At 48.2% G+C, this 18,945-nt stretch overlaps 2 protein-coding genes across 2 annotated transcripts in view; one reads left to right on the top strand and one right to left on the bottom strand.

Annotated features, from left to right (window-relative positions):
• Positions 1–941: 941 nt before the first annotated feature.
• Positions 942–18,945, bottom strand: part of LOC144509012 (epidermal growth factor receptor kinase substrate 8-like protein 1) — a 152,334-nt gene continuing 134,330 nt past the window's right edge. Inside the window, exon 22 of the transcript XR_013500377.1 lies at positions 942–959. The gene's annotated coding sequence lies outside the window, so the exon portion shown is untranslated. The remainder of the gene's footprint in view (positions 960–18,945) is intronic.
• Positions 11,349–18,945, top strand: part of LOC144509484 (excitatory amino acid transporter 2-like) — a 46,057-nt gene continuing 38,460 nt past the window's right edge. Inside the window, exons 1-2 of the mRNA XM_078238390.1 lie at positions 11,349–11,427; positions 16,470–16,616. Of these exons, the coding sequence (XP_078094516.1) occupies positions 11,349–11,427; positions 16,470–16,616 (226 nt within the window). The remainder of the gene's footprint in view (positions 11,428–16,469; positions 16,617–18,945) is intronic.

Below are 18,945 nucleotides of genomic sequence, written 5' to 3'. Positions count from 1 at the left end.
ACTGATGAGCCATTGTCGATTGTCGGAAAAACCCATCTGGTTCCCTAATGTCCCTTTAGGGAAGGAAATCTGCCGTCTTTACCCCGTCTGGCCTATATGTGACTCCAAAGCCACAGCAATGTTTGCTTTGGGGCAATAACCAATTGCCAGTAACATCCACATTCCATGAGTGAATTAAAAGAAACTTCAATAGCATTTAATTGGCTGTCAATTTTGAAACATTCGGTTGTGGTGAAAAGAGAAAAATTGTTTGCAAATTGTTTTTTTTCTGACCTATGAGTGAGCTATTAATCAAAGAACAAAGAACAATACAGCACAGGAACAGGCCCTTCGGTCACAAGTAGGCTTACATTAGTCTTATTTACTCCTGGGACATGGGCGTCGCTGGCTGGGCCAGCATTTATTGTCCATCCCTAGTTGCCTGAGGGCAGTTGAGAGTCAACCACATTGCTGTGGCTCTGAAGTAATATGTAGGCCAGACCGGGTAAGGACGGCAGATTTCCTTCCCTCAAGGACACTAGTGAATCAGATGGGTTTTTCCGACAATGGTTTCATGGTCATCAATAAATTCTTAATTCCAGATTTTTTTTTATTGAATTCAAATTCCACCATCTGTCGTGGCGGGATTCGAACGCGGGTCCCCGGAGCATTAGCCGAGTTTCTAGGATTAACAGCCCAGTGGTTTAGTACTACTGCCTCACAGGGACCGGAGTTCAATTCCCGGCTTGGGTCTGTGTGGAGTTTGCACGTTCTCCCCGTGTCTGCGTGGGTTTCCTCCGGGTGCTCCGGTTTCCTCCCACAGTCCGAAAGACGTGCTGGTTAGGGTGCATTGGCCGTGCTAAATTCTCCCTCAGTGTACCCAAACAGGCGCCGGAGTGTGGCGACTAGGGGATTTTCACAGTAACTTCATTGCAGTGTTAATGTAAGCCGACTTGTGACACTAATAAATAAACTTTAAACTTTAATACCACTCGGCCATCGCCTCCTCTTGAAGACACAGATTAAAAACGGTCTCATGCAGGACCTCTGGTGGTGTTTTCACACAATGACAGTCATTTCTTCTGCTTTGGAGTTTATTCGACATGATGTGGAGATGAGTTTGTGTCTACGAGTGCCCTGTTTGCGAACACAGCTCCTCACTCACCTGAAGAAGGAGCGACACTCCGAAAGCTCGTGCTACCAAATAAACCTGTTGGACTTTAACCTGGTGTTGTGAGACTTCTTACTGTGTTTATTTGACAAATGTGGAGATGCCGGCGTTGGACTGGGGTAAACACAGTAAGAAGTTTAACAACACCAGGTTAAAGTTCAACAGGTTTATTTGGTAGCAAATGCCATGAGCTTTCGGAGCGCTGCCCCTTCATCAGGTGGAGTGGAGAAATGCTCACAAACAGGGCATACAGAGACACAAACTCAATTTACAGAATAATGATTGGAATGCAGTCTTTACAGATAATCAAGTCTTAAAGGTACAAACAATGTGAGTGGAAAGAGCATTAAGCACAGGTTAAAGAGATGTGTATTGTCTCCAGACAGGACAGCCAGTGAGATTTTGCAAGTCCAGGCAAGTTGCGGGGGTTACAGATAGCGTGACATGAACCCAAGATCCCGGTTTAGACCGTCCTCATGTGTGCGGAACTTGGCTATCAGTTTCTGCTCAGCGACTCTGCGCTGTCGTGTGTCGTGAAGCCGCCTTGGAGAACACTTACGCGAAGATCAGAGGCCGAATGCCCATGACCACTTTATTTGACAAACAGGGAGGTCGAGTCTAAACTAGAAAGTCAGTGATCGGTGTGAGGTAGGAGAGAGGGCATGAGATAAAGGAGGTGTTAATGGGACTCTAGAAGATGCTATTAGGGAGATAAAGGTGAGATAACAGAATGTGTAAACAGAAGAACAAGGATTGGTATTCAATGAAAGCAAAACTAAAGAACAAGGGGCAGATGTGGAGTGGGGAGGACTGTGACGGTTCATGTTCAATCCATCTCTTACAGCTCTGCCCTCCCCCCTTCCTCTCACCCCCAGAACCACGATACAGTTCCTCTTCCCTCCAGCCTTCACGTTCAAAGAATCATCCTCCACCATTTCGTCCAACTCCAGCACGATGCCAGCATGGAACACATCTGTCCGCGGCTGTACCCGTCTGAAAATGCTCATCTGATCTCGGAAACCAAGCAGACTCAGCGTTGGTTAGTATTTGGATGGGAGGCCGCCCTGGGAATAACAGGTGCAGTAGGCTTGGGCGGCACGGTGGCGCAGTGGTTAGCACCGCTGCCTCACAGCGCCAGTGGACCCAACACTGATCCCTGAGACACACCGCTGGTCACAGGCCTCCAGTTTGAAAAACAATCCTCTACAATCACCCTCTGGCTCTGTCATCAAGACAAGTTTGTACCCATTCAGCTACCTCACCCTGGATTTAGGAGTTTTCCAATGAATACATTACATTCCATTTATTGCTTATCCCAATAGGTTCGGTAGCTCCTGGGGTAACTATTTTAAAACGTATGAGGTCAGGTCTAGGTTGGGAGGTTCATTGAATCCCTCCTGTGCAAAAGGAGGCCATTCAGCCCATCAGGTCTATATGACTCTCCGACAGAGCATCTTACCCAGGCTCTATCCCTGTAACCCCATGCACGTTTCCCGCTAATCCCCCTGGTGGGATGGTGGCACAGTGGTTAGCACTGCTGCCTGACAGCTCCAGGGACCCAGGTTCGATTCCCGGCTTGGGCCACTGTGCGGAATTTGCACATTCTCCCCCGTGTCTGCGTGAGTTTCCTCTGGGTGCTCCGATTTCCTCCCACAGTCCAAAGATGTGCCGGTTAGGGTGCATTGGCCGTGCTAAATTGCCCCTCAGTGTACCCGAACAGGAGTGTGGCGACTAGGGGATTTTCACAGTAACTTCATTGCAGTGTTGATGTAAGCCTACTTGTGACTAAAAGATACAGAAGTCTGAGGTACCAACCGACTCAAGAACAGCTTCTTCCCTGCTGCTGTCAGACTTTTGAATGGACTTACCTTGCATTGAGTTGATCTTTCTCTGCACCCTAGCTATGACTGTAACACTACATTCTGCACTCACTCATTTCCTTCTCTATGAACGGTATGCTTTGTCTGTATAGCGCGCAAGAAACAATACTTTTCACTGTATGTTAATACACGTGACAATAATAAATCAAATCACAAATAAACTTTACTTTTTGCTTTTAAATATAAAATAGTCAGTGATGCCCAGAGAATACGTAACAGTAAAGATGGACCTGTGTCCCTCTCTGTGGAGTTATTTCCATCTCCCCTAAAACTATAGCACCAAGTCCCAAGTCCATGCCCTTTTCTGCATCTCTACTGACCTTCTCCTTTCTATTTAGTTTCGTCTTTATATCTGCTTTAGCTAGCCTGTGTTCTTGACCGTCTGTGTTATCTCATCGTCCCTCTTTCTCTTTGACCCTGTTGCCTCTCTTGGAAGCAAAGTCCAAGCTTGGAATCTACTGGGGTTTTTTCCTGATGTCCCTTTGTGATTGAGTGGAGTACTTTCACCCACAATCCATGCATGTTCCATGTGCCGCATTGCATTGTTCCGCTATTAATCTGTACACACTGCACTTTAATCTTCCCATTTAATCCCTGATTCATCAACTGTATCCATCTGCCTACCCTGTCAGTGTTCCTATCCTTTCAATTTTATATCTATCCGCCTCTCTCTCTCTCTCGCATTCTATCTCTCCGTCACACGCACACACACCCCATGGGCACAATCCCCAGGACGCCTGGTGTCTGATTAAGTTGGTTCCCAATTCAATCTAGGCCACTGTTGGCTGAGAGGTGGACCACCCAGGGGGGCCGTAAGGTGCCCAGAATCTGTCAGAACCCACCCAGCGAGCTGAAGTGGGGGAGGGAGCCGTGAGTTTTCAGAGATATCGGCTACTTTCCAAGTTGATTTGGATTAATGTTTGTGAGCATGTGTGCCGGCTGACGTAAACACCAGTGGTTATTTGATGCCGAGATTGTCCTCTGTTTGCCCTCACATCTGGAATGTAGCCTGCCAGCGCTGCGGACGAACCCAGAAAACGGCCGAGGTGAGTTTATTCATCTTTAGTCTTGTGCCGGGAGGGAAGGTCTGGACCCCAGGGGGAAAGGTGAGGGCGTAACGTTCCCATTTTTGCTCCCCCCCCACCCCCGACCCTCCCCCCGAGGAACGGTCCAACATTCAAAAGGTTGCCAAGTGATGGGACATCAGCGACGGGGAGATGGGGAACATTCTTCTCCACATGCTGTGACAGCTCAAGAGTCGGTTGAGATTGCGGGATGGGGGGATTGTGTGGAGCGGCGGGGTATCGGGGGGGGGGGGGGGGTGTTGTAGGGGACTGTGGTGGAAGTGGGGTGTCATTTAAAAAAATATTGTCCGCGTTTGCAGCACTCCAGTCGGAAACGTTAATCCAGTGAACAGATGATGTCGCAGATTTAAAGAGGTTCAGGCAGATACAGGGCGGCGCGGTGGCACAGTGGTTAGCACTGCTGCCTCACAGCGCCAGGGACCCGGGTTTGGGTGACTGCCTGTGCGGAGTTTGCACTTTCTTCCCGTGTCTGCGTGGGTTTCCTCGGGGTGCTCTGGTTTCCTCCCACAGTCCAAAGGTGTGCAGGTTAGGTGGATTGGCATGCTAAAAATTGACCGTAATGTCAGGGGGATTAGCAGGGTAAATATGTGGGGTTATGGGACTAGGGTCTGGGTGGGATTGTGTTCGGTGCAGACCCGATGGGCCAAATGGCCTCTTCCTGCACTGTCGGGATTCTATGTGCAGGTTAGGTGGATTGGCCATGCTAAATTGCCCCTTAGTGTCCAAAAATGTGCAGGTTAGGTGGATTGGCCATGCTAAATTGCCCCTTAGTGTCCAAAGATGTGCGGGTTAGGTGGATTGGCCATGCTAAATTGCCCCTTAGTGTCCAATGATGAGCAGGTTAGGTGGATTGGCCATGCTAAATTGCCCCTTAGTGTCCAAAGATGTGCGGGTTAGGTGGATTGTTCCATGCTAAATTGCCCCTTAGTGTCCAATGATGAGCAGGTTAGGTGGATTGGCCATGCTAAATTGTCCCTTAGTACCTAATGATGTGTAGATTAGGGGGATTAGCAAGGTAAATATGTGGAGTTATGGGAAAAGGGCAGAGGGTCCGGGTCAGGTACTCCATTGTCAGAGAGTCAGTGCAGACCCGATGGGCCGAATGGCGTCCTTCTGCACTGCAGGGATTCTATGATTCTATGAATCTGGGTGAGGAGCGACAGGTTTCAGTTGGAGGGAAAGAGGGAGACAGTGGAGGAGAGAGAGAGAAAGAAAGAAAGAAAGAGGGGAAGGGAGGGACAGGAGCTGAGAGGGTTCCAGCTGAGACGATGATGTGTCCGATGGACCCTCTCCAGCACCCAGGGATCGATTTGATTTTTCTCCTCACTTTTAGTGCGGAGTTTTGATGCTGAACATTACACAGCCGCAATCTGGGGATTACATCGACCCATCGAAGGGTCCAATGGAAATGAAATAATTTTTTGTTGTCTTTAAGGTGTTAAAACCTGAACGCAGTCACAACGAAGAGATTGTGGGAAGTAAAATTAGACTTAGCAAAGAAGTATGATTTAAGTTTAAGATAATAGAATGTGATTTAATAAAAGCTCTGGAATTTTTAGTATTATTAAAGATTAATATAGTAAATACGGTGGCACAGTGGTTAGCGCTGCTGCCTCACAGTGCCAGGGACCCCGGGTTCGATTCCAGTCTCGGGTCACTGTCTGTGCGGAGTCTGCACGTTCTCCCCGTGTCTGCGTGGGTTTCCTCCGGGCACTCCGGTTTTCCCCCACAGTCTGAAAGATGTGCTGGTTAGGTGCATTGGCCGTGCTAAATGACCCCTCAGTGTACCCGAACAGGCGCCAGTGTGTGGCGACTAGGGATTGTCATAGGAATGTCATTGCAGTGTTAATGTAGTCATAGAGTCATAGAGGTTTACAGCATGGAAACAGGCCCTTCTGCCCAACTTGTCCATGCCACCCAGGTTTTACCACCAAGCTAGTCCTAATAGCCTGTGTTTGGCCCATATCCCTCAATACCCATCTTACTCATGTAACTGTCTGAGCGCTTTTTAAAAGACAAAATTGTGCCCGCCTCTACTACTACCTCTCGTATCTTGTTCCAGACACTCACCACCCTCTGAGCGAAAGCACTGCCCCTCTGGACTGTTTTGTATCTCTCCCCTCTCACCTTAAACCTTTGTCCTCTAGTTTTAGACTCCCATACCTTTGGGAAAAGATATTGACTATCTAGCTGATCTATGCCCCTCATTATTTTATAGACTTCTATAAGATCACCCCTCAGCCTCCAACGCTCCAGAGAAAAAAGTCCCAGTCTATCCAGCCTCTCCTAAGAAAGCCTACTCATAACACTGATAAATAAACTTAAAACTTTAACACAAACGTTGAGGAATTTTAAGTATGACTTATCATGGTTAGAGAAAAGTTGGACTTAACATGAATATAATCTTTGAAAATATGACTTTAAATATGGCTAAGAATGATCAAGCTAAATGTCAATTGTATTTTAATTATATTTAATTAAATGCAGTTAGAGTGATAGAGTCCCAACAGAGCAGAAGGAGGCCATTTGGCCCATTGAGCCTGCATTGACCACAATCCCAGCCAGACCCTATCCCCATGACACCATGTATTTACCCTAGCTAGTCCCCCTGCACTAAGGGGCAATTTAGCGTGGCCAATCCACCTAACCTGCATATCTTTGGACACAGGGGCAATTTAGCATGGCCAATCCACCTAACCTGCATATCTTTGGACACAGGGGCAATTTAGCATGGCCAATCCACCAAACCTGCATATCTTTGGACACAGGGGCAATTTAGCACGGCCAATCCACCAAACCTGCATATCTTTGGACTCTAAGGGGCAATTTAGCATGGCCAATCCACCTAACCCGCACATCTTTGGACACTAAGGGACAATTTAGCATGGCCAATCCACCTAACCTGCACATCTTTGGACACTAAGGGACAATTTAGCATGGACAATCCACCTAGCCAGCACATCTTTGGACTGTGGGAGGAAACTGGAGCACCCGGAGGAAACCCACGCAGACACGGGGAGAAACGTGCAAACTCCACACGGATGGTGACCGAAGCCGGGAATCGAACCCGGGTCCCTGGCGCTGTGAGGCAGCAGTGCTAACCATTATGCCACGTGCTGCCTACTGGTGCTCATTAACTAGGAATTCAATTGTGGTGCTGGCAATGGGAGTAGACTTAAACTGTTGTTGGGTTAGGAGATATGAGCTTGTAGTATGTAGCTCTGTAAATAAATGCTTATAGCAGTGGGCAAAGATTGGCACTGGTTCTATCCTTCACCACCTGGCATTCGAGAACCTGACAATGAAGTATGTGTGATGACTTCAGTCAGGCAACTGAGGCTGGCCTGCTCGAGTATGAACTCCTAATTGATGGCCCAATCAGGGAGCCTCATGTCCCCTATTAAAAGCCAGTGTGTCAGTCTCTCTGCCTGCTGAAGCAGGGAGCACACAGAGAGCACTCTACTGTATAGTATGTCTTGTAAATAAAGGAACTTTTGGTGACGGGACCTTCGCCTCCATAGATTTATTACAGCATGGTTTAACAAGAATGTTGTAATTTTAAATACTGGTTAACATGAACCACATTGTTGAAAACATAAGCATTGGAATTTAGTATTTGACTGAACATGAACTTAGGAATGTTAGTCTTGAGTCAACATGAAGTTCGGAATTCTCCATTTGAGAGTCCTGGCAAGCAAAAAGAGAATCTGTTTCCAAACCAGTAAGATTTCATTTTCTGGCTAATGTTGTCTAAGTTGCTTTCCATTACTCGTGTCCTTCCAATCAAGGAATCAGCCTGAAAATATGCCAACTTATACATGAAGATAAATAACATTTGATTCTTAACCTTAATTTGTCCATGAGATGTGCGTATTGATGGCTGGGCCAGCATTTATTGCCCGTCCCTTGGGGCATTTAGAATCATAGAAACCCTACAGTGCAGTAGGAGGCCATTTGGCCCATCGAGGCTGCACCGACAACAATTCCACCCAGTCCCTATCCCCGTAATCTATCCTGTTAATCCCCCTGACACTAAGGGGCAATTTATCATGGCCAATCCACCCAACCCGCACATCTTTGGACTGTGGGAGGAAATTGGAGCACCCGGAGAAAACCCACGCAGACAGGGGGAGAACGTGCAAACTCCACACAGACAGTGACCCAAGGCTGGAGTTGAACCCGTGTCCCTGGCGCTGTGAGGCAGCAGTGCTAACCACTGTGCCACCGTGCTGCCCCATTTAAGAGTCATAGAATCATAAAATTTCTACAGTGCAGAAGAAGGATTCTGATTTGGTCCATCAGGCCTGCATCGACTCTCCAACAGAGTATTTTACCCAGGCCTCATCCCCGTGAACTAGGGTATTTACCCCGTTAATCCTCTAACCTGCACATCCTGGGCCACCAAGGGGCAATTTAGCATGGCCAATCCACCAAACCTACACATCTTTGGACACTAAGGGGCAATTTAGCATGGCCAACACATCTAACCTGCACATCTTTGGACACTAAAGGACAATTTAACATGGCTAATCCACTTAACCTGCACATCTTTGGACACTAAGGGGCAATTTAGTATGGCCAATCCACCTAATCTACACATGTTTGGACTGTGGGAGGAAACTGGAGCACCTGGTGGAAACCCACGCAGACACGGGGAGAACGTGCAAACTCCACACAGTCACCCAGGGCCGGAAGTGAATCTGGGTGCCTGACGCCATGAGACAACATTGCAAACCACTCAGAGGGTGGTGTGAATCTGGAATGCACTGCCTGGGAAGGCAGTGGAGGCTGGAAATGTTACAACCTTTAAAAAATATTTGGATGAGCACTTGAAATATCGTAACATTCAAGAATATGGGAGAAGCGAAGGAAATTGGGATTAGCGCGCTTTTAGTGGTAGATGTTGCCTACTTGGTGCAGAGTCGATGGGTTGTATGACTCTATGGGCAGCATTTTCCAGCCATGCTGACCTCAGAACCAGAATATCCCACTGAGGTCATTGGACATTTGCATGTTACCTGTCCCGCCCGTGACGATTCTCGTGGCAGGTGGGACGGTGTGTTCCGCCCCATGACTTTATGACTATACCACCGTGCCGCCAAAAGCGGCTTGGCTAGACTTTGGACAGGGTGACCCCCGCATGTTGAGTTTCTGCGACAGAGGAAATAATCTCCGCCCCCACCCTATCAAATCCTTTTAGCATTTTTAACATCAGATCGTCCCACAATGCTCGAGGAACGTTCAGCCAAGCCATGTGCAACCTGCCCTTGTAATTTAACCCGCTGAGACACAGGCCGGAATCCCCCCATCCCACCCGCCACTGGAATTTTAGCAAGCGGGTTGCGGAGAATGTGAACCGCCATTGACGGTCGATGGGAATTTCTGGCATTTAGACCAGGGCAACCGGAGAATTCCGCCCTTAGCATTGTGTTAGAGATAGGCGCAAGTTTTTAAATCATCTCTAGTGTTCTTTGGCACTTGAACGGGGTGTTGGTGAGGCCACACCTGGAGTATTGTGTGCAGTTTTGGTGTCCTCATCTGAGGAAGGATGTCCTTGCTATCGAGGGAGTGCAGCGGAGGTTTACCAAGCTGATTCCTACGATGGCAGGTCTGTCATATGAGGAGAGAGTAAGTCGGTTAGGATTATATTCACTGGAGTTTAGAAGAGTGAGAGGGGATCTCATAGAAACTTATAAAATTCGAACAGGGTTAGACAGGGTAGATTCAGAAAGAATGTTCCCGATGGTGGGGGAGTCCAGAACTAAAAGTCATAGTTTGAGGGCAAGGGGTAAACCTTTTAGGACTGAGGTGAGGAGAAATTTCTTCACCCAGAGGGTGGTGAATGTGTGGAATTCACTGCCACAGAAAGCAGTTGAGGCCAAAACGTTGTGTGAATTCAAGAACAAATTAGATATAGCTCTTGGGGCGAAAGGGATTAAGGGATATGGGGGAAAAGGGGGGATCAGGATATTGAATTCAATGATCCGCCATAGAATCCTTACAGTGCAGAAGGAGGCCATTTGGCCCTTTGAGTCTGCACCGAACACAATCCCACCCAGGCCCTACCCCCATAACTCCACATATTTACCCTGCTAATCCCGCTGACGCTAAGAGGCAATTTAGCACGGCCAATCCACCTAACCCGCACATCTTTGGACTGTGGGAGGAAACCGGAGCACCCGGAGGAAACCCACGCAGACACGGGGAGAACGTGCAAACTCCACACAGACAGTGACCCGAGGCCGGAATTGAACCCGGGTCCCTGGCGCTGTGAGGCAGCAGTGCTAACCACTGTGCCACCGTGCCACAATCAAGGTGGAGCAGGCTCGAAGGGCTGAATGGCCTCCTCCTGCTTCTAGTTTCTGTCTGAGCTCTCCCTGAAACAGAATAGGAAGGACTGACCGCCCCTTTAAGAGCTGCAATGTCCAGGATTAGTTTGCAGATTATTTAACAGCAATGTTGCGGGAGGAGGGGGGGGGGGATATGAAAAGCTTTCTTAATGAGGATCAGTGTGGCATTGTCCTGCTCCCAGATGCTACTGTCGGTTTTATGCTCGAGTCAATCTAATCCTGTTGATATTCGGAGCAAACCAGGCCTGGTCCCTGATGCCACGAACCTTCACAGGACATCTCCCTCTGGCTAGGCAAGCAAATGTCCTTGGAAGCTACATTTTAAAGAACAAAAAAATATTTTAACCTTTCGGACAGGATTAACATTTAATCAGCCACTCAGGACTTTTCAGCCAATGAAACGCTTTTTTTTTCTGAAGTGTAACCACTGTCGTGATGGAGTTACGTCAATTAGCGCACAGCAAGATCCCACAATTAAAATGACACGAATAAATTATTATTAGTCGTGACGCTAATAAATAAATTTAACCTCAAAGTCCTTGAGGGGGCGTTCGCTAGTTCTGTTGGGGAGTTTTAAACTACTGTTTAAACTACTTAAAACTCCTAAAATGGAATCAGTGTTGACCAGGGTACTGGGGTGGAGGTGATGGGGGACGTGGAGGGGAGGGGGGGGAAGGGTTTGGAGGGGAGAGAGGGGGTTTGCGGGAGGAGGGGGCTAGGGGGGGAGGAGGTTTGTGGGGGGAGGGGGATGGGCGCAGGGGTTTGCCGGGGGAGGGGGGAGGGGAGAGAACGCACCTCCTCGTCTTCGAAGTACAGGTCATGGGGTCTTTCACACCCGGCTGGGAAGGCAGACCTGCCCTGAGGATGACGTCTCTTCCACAAGATGGCCGCTGTCGACTCCGAGGCAGCTGGGTTACCAGCTGAGGTGACACTAGATCCTAATTGCAAAACTGACCTGCCCTGTGGGCATGGGGCAGATGCCGACACCCTTTCAGCATTGACACAAAACTCATTGACCTCAACGGTAGCACAGTGGTTAGCACTGCTGCCTCACAGCGCCAGCGACCCGGGTTCGATTCCGGCGTCGGTTCACTGTCTGAGTGGAGTTTGCACGTTCTCCCCGTGTGTACATGGTTTCCCCCGGGTGCTCCGGTTTCCTCCCATGGGCCCAAGATGTGTAGATTAGGTGGATTGGCCATGCTAAATTGCCCCTTAGTGTCCAAAGATGTACAGGTTAGGTGGATTGGTCATGCTAAATTGCCCCTTAGTATCCAAAGATGTGCAGGTTAGGTGGATTGGCCACGCTAAATTGCCCTTAGTGTCCAAAGATGAGTACGTTAGGTGGATTGGCCATGGTAAATTGCCCCTTAGTGTCCAAAGATGTGCAGGTTAGGTGGATTGGCCATGTTAAATTGTCCCTTAGTGTCCAAAGATGTGTAGGTTAGGTGGATTGGCCATGCTAAATTGCCCCTTAGTGTCAGGGGGATTGGTGGGGTAAAACGTGGGGTTACAGGGATAGGGCCTGGGTGCGATTGTTTTTGGTGGAGCATCGATGGGCCGAATAGCCTCCTTCTGCACTGTAGGGTTGCTATGATTCTGCAAACGACATTCCTTACTGGGCCTAGGTTTTCCGATCCTGCTTGCCATGGGAATTGCCTCAGAGCGGGATGGAAAATGTGAAGGGCCAGCAAAATGTCCGTTGAGTTTGGGAGGGAATTTTTGGATCCATAGAATCGAGAATAGGGGTCACTGTTATAACCAAGGGATCGGCCTTTTAAAACAGAGATGAGAATGTGTTTCTCTCAGAGGGTGGTGAGTCTCTGGAACTCTCTTCCTCAAAAGGCAGTGGAAGCAGAGACATTGAATATTTTTAATCCAGAGCGAGATAGATCCTAGGTTAACGAGGGGGTGAATGGTTATCCGAGGTCTGCAAGAATGTTTAAGATTAAAGTTTATTTATTAGTGTCACAAGTTGGCTTATATTAACATAGATCTGGAGATGCCAGCATTGGACTGGGGTGGGCACAGTAAGAAGTCTCACAACGCCAGGTTAAAGTCCAACAGGTTTATTCGGAATCACAAGCTTTTGGAGCGCTGCTCCTTCCTCAGGTGAGTCAACGCAGTGGTCCGAAAGCTCGTGTTTCCAAATAAACCTGTTGGACTTTAACCTGGTGTTGTGAGGCTTCTTATATTAACACTGCAATGAAGTTACTGTGAAAATCCCGTATTTCGGCGCCTGTTCGGGTACACTGAGGGAGAATTTAGCACGGCCAATGCACCCTAACCAGCACGTCTTTCGGACTGTGGGAAGAAACCGGAGCACCCGGAGGAAACCCACACAGACACGAGGAGAATGTGCAAACTCCACACAGACAGTGACCCAAGCCGGGAATCGAACCCGTGCCCCTGGCGCTGTGAGGCAGCAGTGCGAACCTTACTCCTGCTCCTCATCTTTACGTTCTCAGCGGCGCCAGAATTGAGCGGTGGACACATCTGGTATTACCCCTGTCCTTGAAGGAGAGGAGGTTACAGAGGACAATAATTACCCATCTAAGTGTCTCAATGGAGGGGTGAGGCTGTCAGGGGGTAGGTGGGAAGATGGCAGAGTGCCTCATTGAATGAGTTTACCCCCACCTTCAACCACTCTGGCAGGATTTTCCAATCCTGCCCGACACTGGGATTATAGAATCATAGAATCCATACAGTGCAGAAGGAGGCCATTCGGCCCATCGAGTCTGCACAGACCACAATCCCACTGAGGCCCTATCCCCATAACCCCATACATTTACCCTGCTAATCCCCCTGACACTGAGGGGCAATTTAGCCAGGCCAATCCACCTAACCCGCAAATCTTTGGACTGTGGGAGGAAACTGGAGAATCTGGAGGAAACTCACACAGACACGGGGAGAACGTGCAGACTCCACACAGGCAGTGACCCAAGTCGGGAAGTGAATCTAGGTCCCTGGCACTGTGAAGTAAGGGTGCTAACCACTGTGCCACCGTGCCACCCGGTCCCACTGAAAGTCGATGGACCTATAACTGGGCTGCGATGTCCCTCAACTGCCCCCCTTCCTCACACCCCATCCCCATCTCCATTCCCCCCCTCCCTCCTCACCCCGGTGAGCTGGCAGGGTTGGAAATTTTCCCCCCTCTGCCGAAAGGGGATAAAGTCCATCCCTTTCCGTTCTTGAAGGGATTGGTCATCTTAAACAGCCTCCACACCGATTAGAAAACCATAATCTATAACCCTGCTTTCTTTGGGATATAGTGTTAGTCATAGCCAGGGAGTAGAGAAAAATCACCTTAATATATGGTAGGTCCACTCAAAAGTCTGATGGCAGCAGGGGAGAAGCTGTTCTTAAATCGGTTGGTACGTGACCACAGACTTTTGTATCTTTATTCCGACGGAAGAAAGTTGATTACGCTGGCTGCTTTTCCGAGGCAGCGGGAAGTGTCGACAGAGTCAATGGATGGGAGGACTGGGCTACGTTCACGAACTTTTGTAGTTCCTTGCGGTAGTTTCTTGGGGTTATGGGTATAGGGCCTGGGTGGGATTGTTGCCAGTGCAGACTTGATGGGCCGAATGGCCTCTTTCTGCACTGCAGGGATTCTATGATTCAACATGAAGGATAAGCAAAATGTCCGTTGACTTTGGGTGGGAATTTCGGCATCCACAGAGATCCTCTTGGACAGAGCAGGAGCCATACCAAGCTGTGATAATGATGTATGCTGAATGTATGTGGACCTGCTGAATTTCCTTATCCTCCTGAGAAAGGAAAGGCGTTGGTCGGCTTTAGTGTCGGAGTCTTTGGTCGCCTATCCTAAGACCACTTCACATGGCTGAGTGCCAAGCTGATAATGACTCCTGGGAGACCACAATGAGTTAAGATAGGCAACAACACCTTCTCCACGATCATCCTCAACACCGGTGCCCCACAAGGCTGTGTTCTCAGCCCCCTACTATACTCCTTATACACCTATGACTGTGCGGCCAAATTCCCCTCCAACTCGATTTTCAAGTTTGCTGACGACACCACCGTAGTGGGTTGGATCTCAAACAATGACGAGACAGAGTACAGGAATGAGATAGAGAATCTGGTGAACTGGTGCAGCAACAATAATCTCTCCCTCAATGTCAACAAAACGAAGGAGATTGTCATCGACTTCAGGAAGCGTAGTGGAGAACATGCCCCTGTCTACATCAACAGGGACGAAGTAGAAATGGTTGAAAGCTTCAGGTTTTTAGGTGTCCAGATCATCAACAACCTGTCCTGGTCCCCCCATGCCGGCACTATAGTTAAGAAAGCCCACCAACGCCTCTATTTTCTCAGAAGACGAAGGAAATTTGGCATGTCGGCTACGACTCTCACCAACTTTTACAGATGCACCATAGAATAGTATCACAGCTTGGTATGGCTCCTGCTCTGCCCAAGACTGCAAGAAACTGCAACGGATCGTGAATGTAGCCCAATCCATCACGCAAACCAGCCTCCCATCCATTGACTCTGTCTACACTTCCCGCTGCCTCGGCAAAGCAGCCAGCATAATTAAGGACCCCACGCACCCCGAACATTCTCTCTTCCACCTTCTTCCTTCGGGAAAAAGATACAAAAGTCTGAGGCCACGTACCAACCGACTCAAGAACAGCTTCTTCCCTGCTGCTGTCAGACTTCTGAATGGACTTACTTTGCATTAAGTTGATCTTTCTCTACACCCTAGCTATGACTGTAACACTACATTCTGCACCCTCTCTTTTCCTTCTCTATGAACGGTATGCTTTGTCTGTATAGCACGTAAGAAACAATACTTTTCACTATATACATGTGACAATAATAAATCAAATCAAATCAAATCCTGATCAATTATATCCTAAGTTTATAAATGAAGGGGGCTTAATAACCATTTATCTTTGAGAACTAAACTCACATAATGACCAACGCTGAATAAACCAGGGTTAATCGAGATAATAGGAACATAGTAATTAGGAGCAAAAGTCGACAATTCAGCCCTTCGAGCCTGCTCCGCTTTTCAATCAGATCATGGCTGATCTCTCCCTGGTCTCAAATCCACCTCCCCACCTGTTCCCCATATCCCTTTAACTCGTTTCTTTATCAGAAATATATCTATCTCCTTATTGAAACCATTCAATGATTCAGACTCCACCGCGCTCTGGGGCAGCGAGTTCCACAAATTCACCACCCTCTGCGAGAAGTATTACTGAGTGTTACACTGAGGGGTGTGGGTAATATTACTGAGTGTTACACTGAGGGGAGTGGGAATATTACTGAGCGTTACTCTGAGGGGTGTGGGGAATATTACTGAGTGTTACTCTGAGGGGTGTGGGGAATATTACTGAGTGTTACACTGAGGGGAGTGGGAATATTACTGAGCGTTACTCTGAGGGGTGTGGGGAATATTACTGAGTGTTACTCTGAGGGGTGTGGGGAAGATTACTGAGTGTTACACTGAGGGGTGTGGGGAATATTACGAAGTGTTACTCTGAGGGGTGTGGGGAATATTACTGAGTGTTACTCTGAGGGGTGTGGGGAAGATTACTGAGTGTTACACTGAGGGGTGTGGGGAATATTACTAAGTGTTACTCTGAGGGGTGTGGGGAATATTACTGAGTGTTACTCTGAGGGGAGTGGGGAATGTTACTGAGTGTTACTCTGAGGGGAGTGGGGAATGTTACTGAGTGTTACTCTGAGGGGAGTGGGGAATGTTACTGAGTGTTACTCTGAGGGGTGTGGGGAATATTACTGAGTGTTACTCTGAGGGGAGTGGGGAATGTTACTGAGTGTTACTCTGAGGGATGTGGGGAATATTACTGAGTGTTACTCTGAGGGGTGTGGGGAATATTACTGAGTGTTACTCTGAGGGGATTGGGGAATGTTACTGAGTGTTACTCTGAGGGGAGTGGGGAATGTTACTGAGTGTTGGGTCTGATCTTACCGCGATACCATGTATGATTTGGATTCCGCAATGCTTTTCTTTTTTGCCCAGTCTCCATTGCGTTTACCGAGATGACCAACCAGTCAGACATTCATATCCCAGACCGTCACCCGAGCCTTGATGAACTCCCCAAACCGCCCTTCTCAAAGCACTGCACTTGGCTGGAGAGAAACTTGCTGCTTCTGTTGACCGTTCTGGGTAAGAATGCGTCGAGATTGTAACTGATGATTCAGCTCCTTACGTTTAAGTTTCAATTCCACTTAATAGAGTCACAAGTAGGTTTACATTAACACTGCAATGAAGTTACTGTGAAATTCCGCTAGTCGCCACACTCCGGCGCCTGTTCGGGTACACTGAGGGAGAATTTAGCACGGCCAATGCACCCTAACCAGCACGTCTTTCGGACTGTGGGAGGAAACCGGAGCACCCGGAGGAAACCCACGCAGACACAGGGAGAACATGCAGACTCCGCACAAGCAGTGACCCAAGCCGGGAATCAATCCTGGGTCACTGGCGCTGTGAGGCAGCAGTGCTAACCATTGTGCCACCATGCCGCCTATCTAATCCCGATACAGGCCAGAGGAGGGGACACTCACCCCACTATTCCCCAACTATTAAAATCACAAATGATCCTACATTTATAAATTACCTTTAAAACCCTCAGGAAATCGCTGCATAGCAAATGAAGTACTTGACATTGCATAGAAACAAAACTAGAAGCAGGAGTAGGCCATTTGGCCCTTCGAGCCTCCTCTGCCTGCTGCCTCACAGCGCCAGGGACCCAGATTCGTTTCCCGGCTTGGGTCACTGTCTGTGCGGAGTCTGCATGTTCTCCCCGTGTCTGCGTGGTTTTCGTCCCACACTCCAAAATTGTACAGGTTAGCTGGATTGGACATGCTAAATTGCCCCTTAGTGTCCAAAGATGTGCAGGTTAGGTGGATTGGCCATGCTAAATTGCCCCTTAGTGTCCAAAGATGTGCAGGTTAGGTGGATTGGCCATGCTAAATTGCCCCTTAGTGTCCAAAGATGTGCAGGTTAGGTGGATTGGCCATGCTAAATTGCCCCTTGGTGTTCAAACATGTGTAGGTTAGGTGGACTGGCCATGCTAAATTGCCCCTTAGTGTCCAAAGATGTGCAGGTTAGGTGGATTGACCATGCTAAATTGCCCCTTAGTGTCCAAAGATGTGCAGGTTAGGTGGATTGACCATGCTAAATTGCCCCTTAGTGTCCAAAGATGTGCAGGTTAGGTGGATTGACCATGCTAAATTGCCCCTTAGTGTCCAAAGATGTGCAGGTTAGGTGGATTGACCATGCTAAATGCACAGACTTATAGCTTATGGCGAGGGGTATAGGGCCCGGGTGGGAAGCTTCTTTGTAGAGTCAGTGCAGACTCAATGGGCCAAATGGCCTCCTTCTACATGGTAAGGTTTCTATTCTATCTTGAGCGGGTATAATAGGGATTGCTGGGGTGTTGTCAGGGAGGCAGAGATATCTAATACTATGCTCTGCGACTAAACCTACTCTCAAACATCTGTGAACAGTTCCGTACTTTACTATCTAAATCTTGTTTCCTGTAAGCGAGTGATGTCACAGTTAGGCCATGCTTTCCTCCACAATCCTGTGAAAATTTGATGACAGACTAATTAAATCGATTGGGATTACACCAGAGTGCGTGCTACAATGTGGCACATCTTCCCCTCTCCTGTTGCTGAGTGTCCCTGAAGCTAAGCGCAACATAAGACATAGAAGTAGGCCATTCAGCCCTTCCAGGTTGCCCCACCCTTCAATACTATCATGGCTCATCCACGCCAACCTCAACTCCTTTTCTGTGTCATTTCCCTACAGCCCTCCACTCTTCGATCTATCAAATATGTATCCACCTCCACTTTAAATACTTCTAATCCAGCCTCCGCCACGCCTTGGGGCAGAGAATTCCTGAAATTCACCACCTTCTGTGAGAAGAGATTTCTAAAAATCTCGGTTTTAAATGACCAGCCTTTTACCTTGTAGCTATGCCCCTTTTTTCGAGACTCTCCCACTCGTGAAAACATCTCACCATCTACCCTGTCAAGCCCCTCAGGATCTTATATGTTTGAATAAGGTCACCCCCTCACTCTTCTAAACTCCAAGGAATACAAGGTTTACCAGGCTGATTCCTGGGATGGCAGGTCTGTCATATGAGGAGAGACTAACGCGGTTAAGATTATATTCACTGGAGTTTAGAAACTAGAAGCAGGAGGAGGCCATTCTGCCCTTCGATCCTGCTGTGCCATTCATTTTGATCATGGCTGATCATCGAATTAAATATCCTGAAATCCCTTCCCTCCTTTAGAACAGTGAGGGGGGGTCTCATAGAAACTTATAAAATTCTAACAGGGTTAAACAGGGTGGATTCAGAAAGAATGTTCCTGAAGGTGGGGGGAGTCCGGAACTAGGGGTCATAGTTTGGGGATAAGGGGTAAATCTGTTAGGACTGAGGTGAGGAGAAATTTCTTCACCCAGAGGGTGGTGAATGTGTGGAATTCAC

Source organism: Mustelus asterias, chromosome 21 (genome assembly GCF_964213995.1).
Source record: "Mustelus asterias chromosome 21, sMusAst1.hap1.1, whole genome shotgun sequence".
Lineage (NCBI taxonomy): Eukaryota > Metazoa > Chordata > Chondrichthyes > Carcharhiniformes > Triakidae > Mustelus > Mustelus asterias.
The sequence above is the reverse complement of the archived record's forward strand: the minus strand, read 5'-3'. Positions and strand labels throughout refer to the sequence as shown.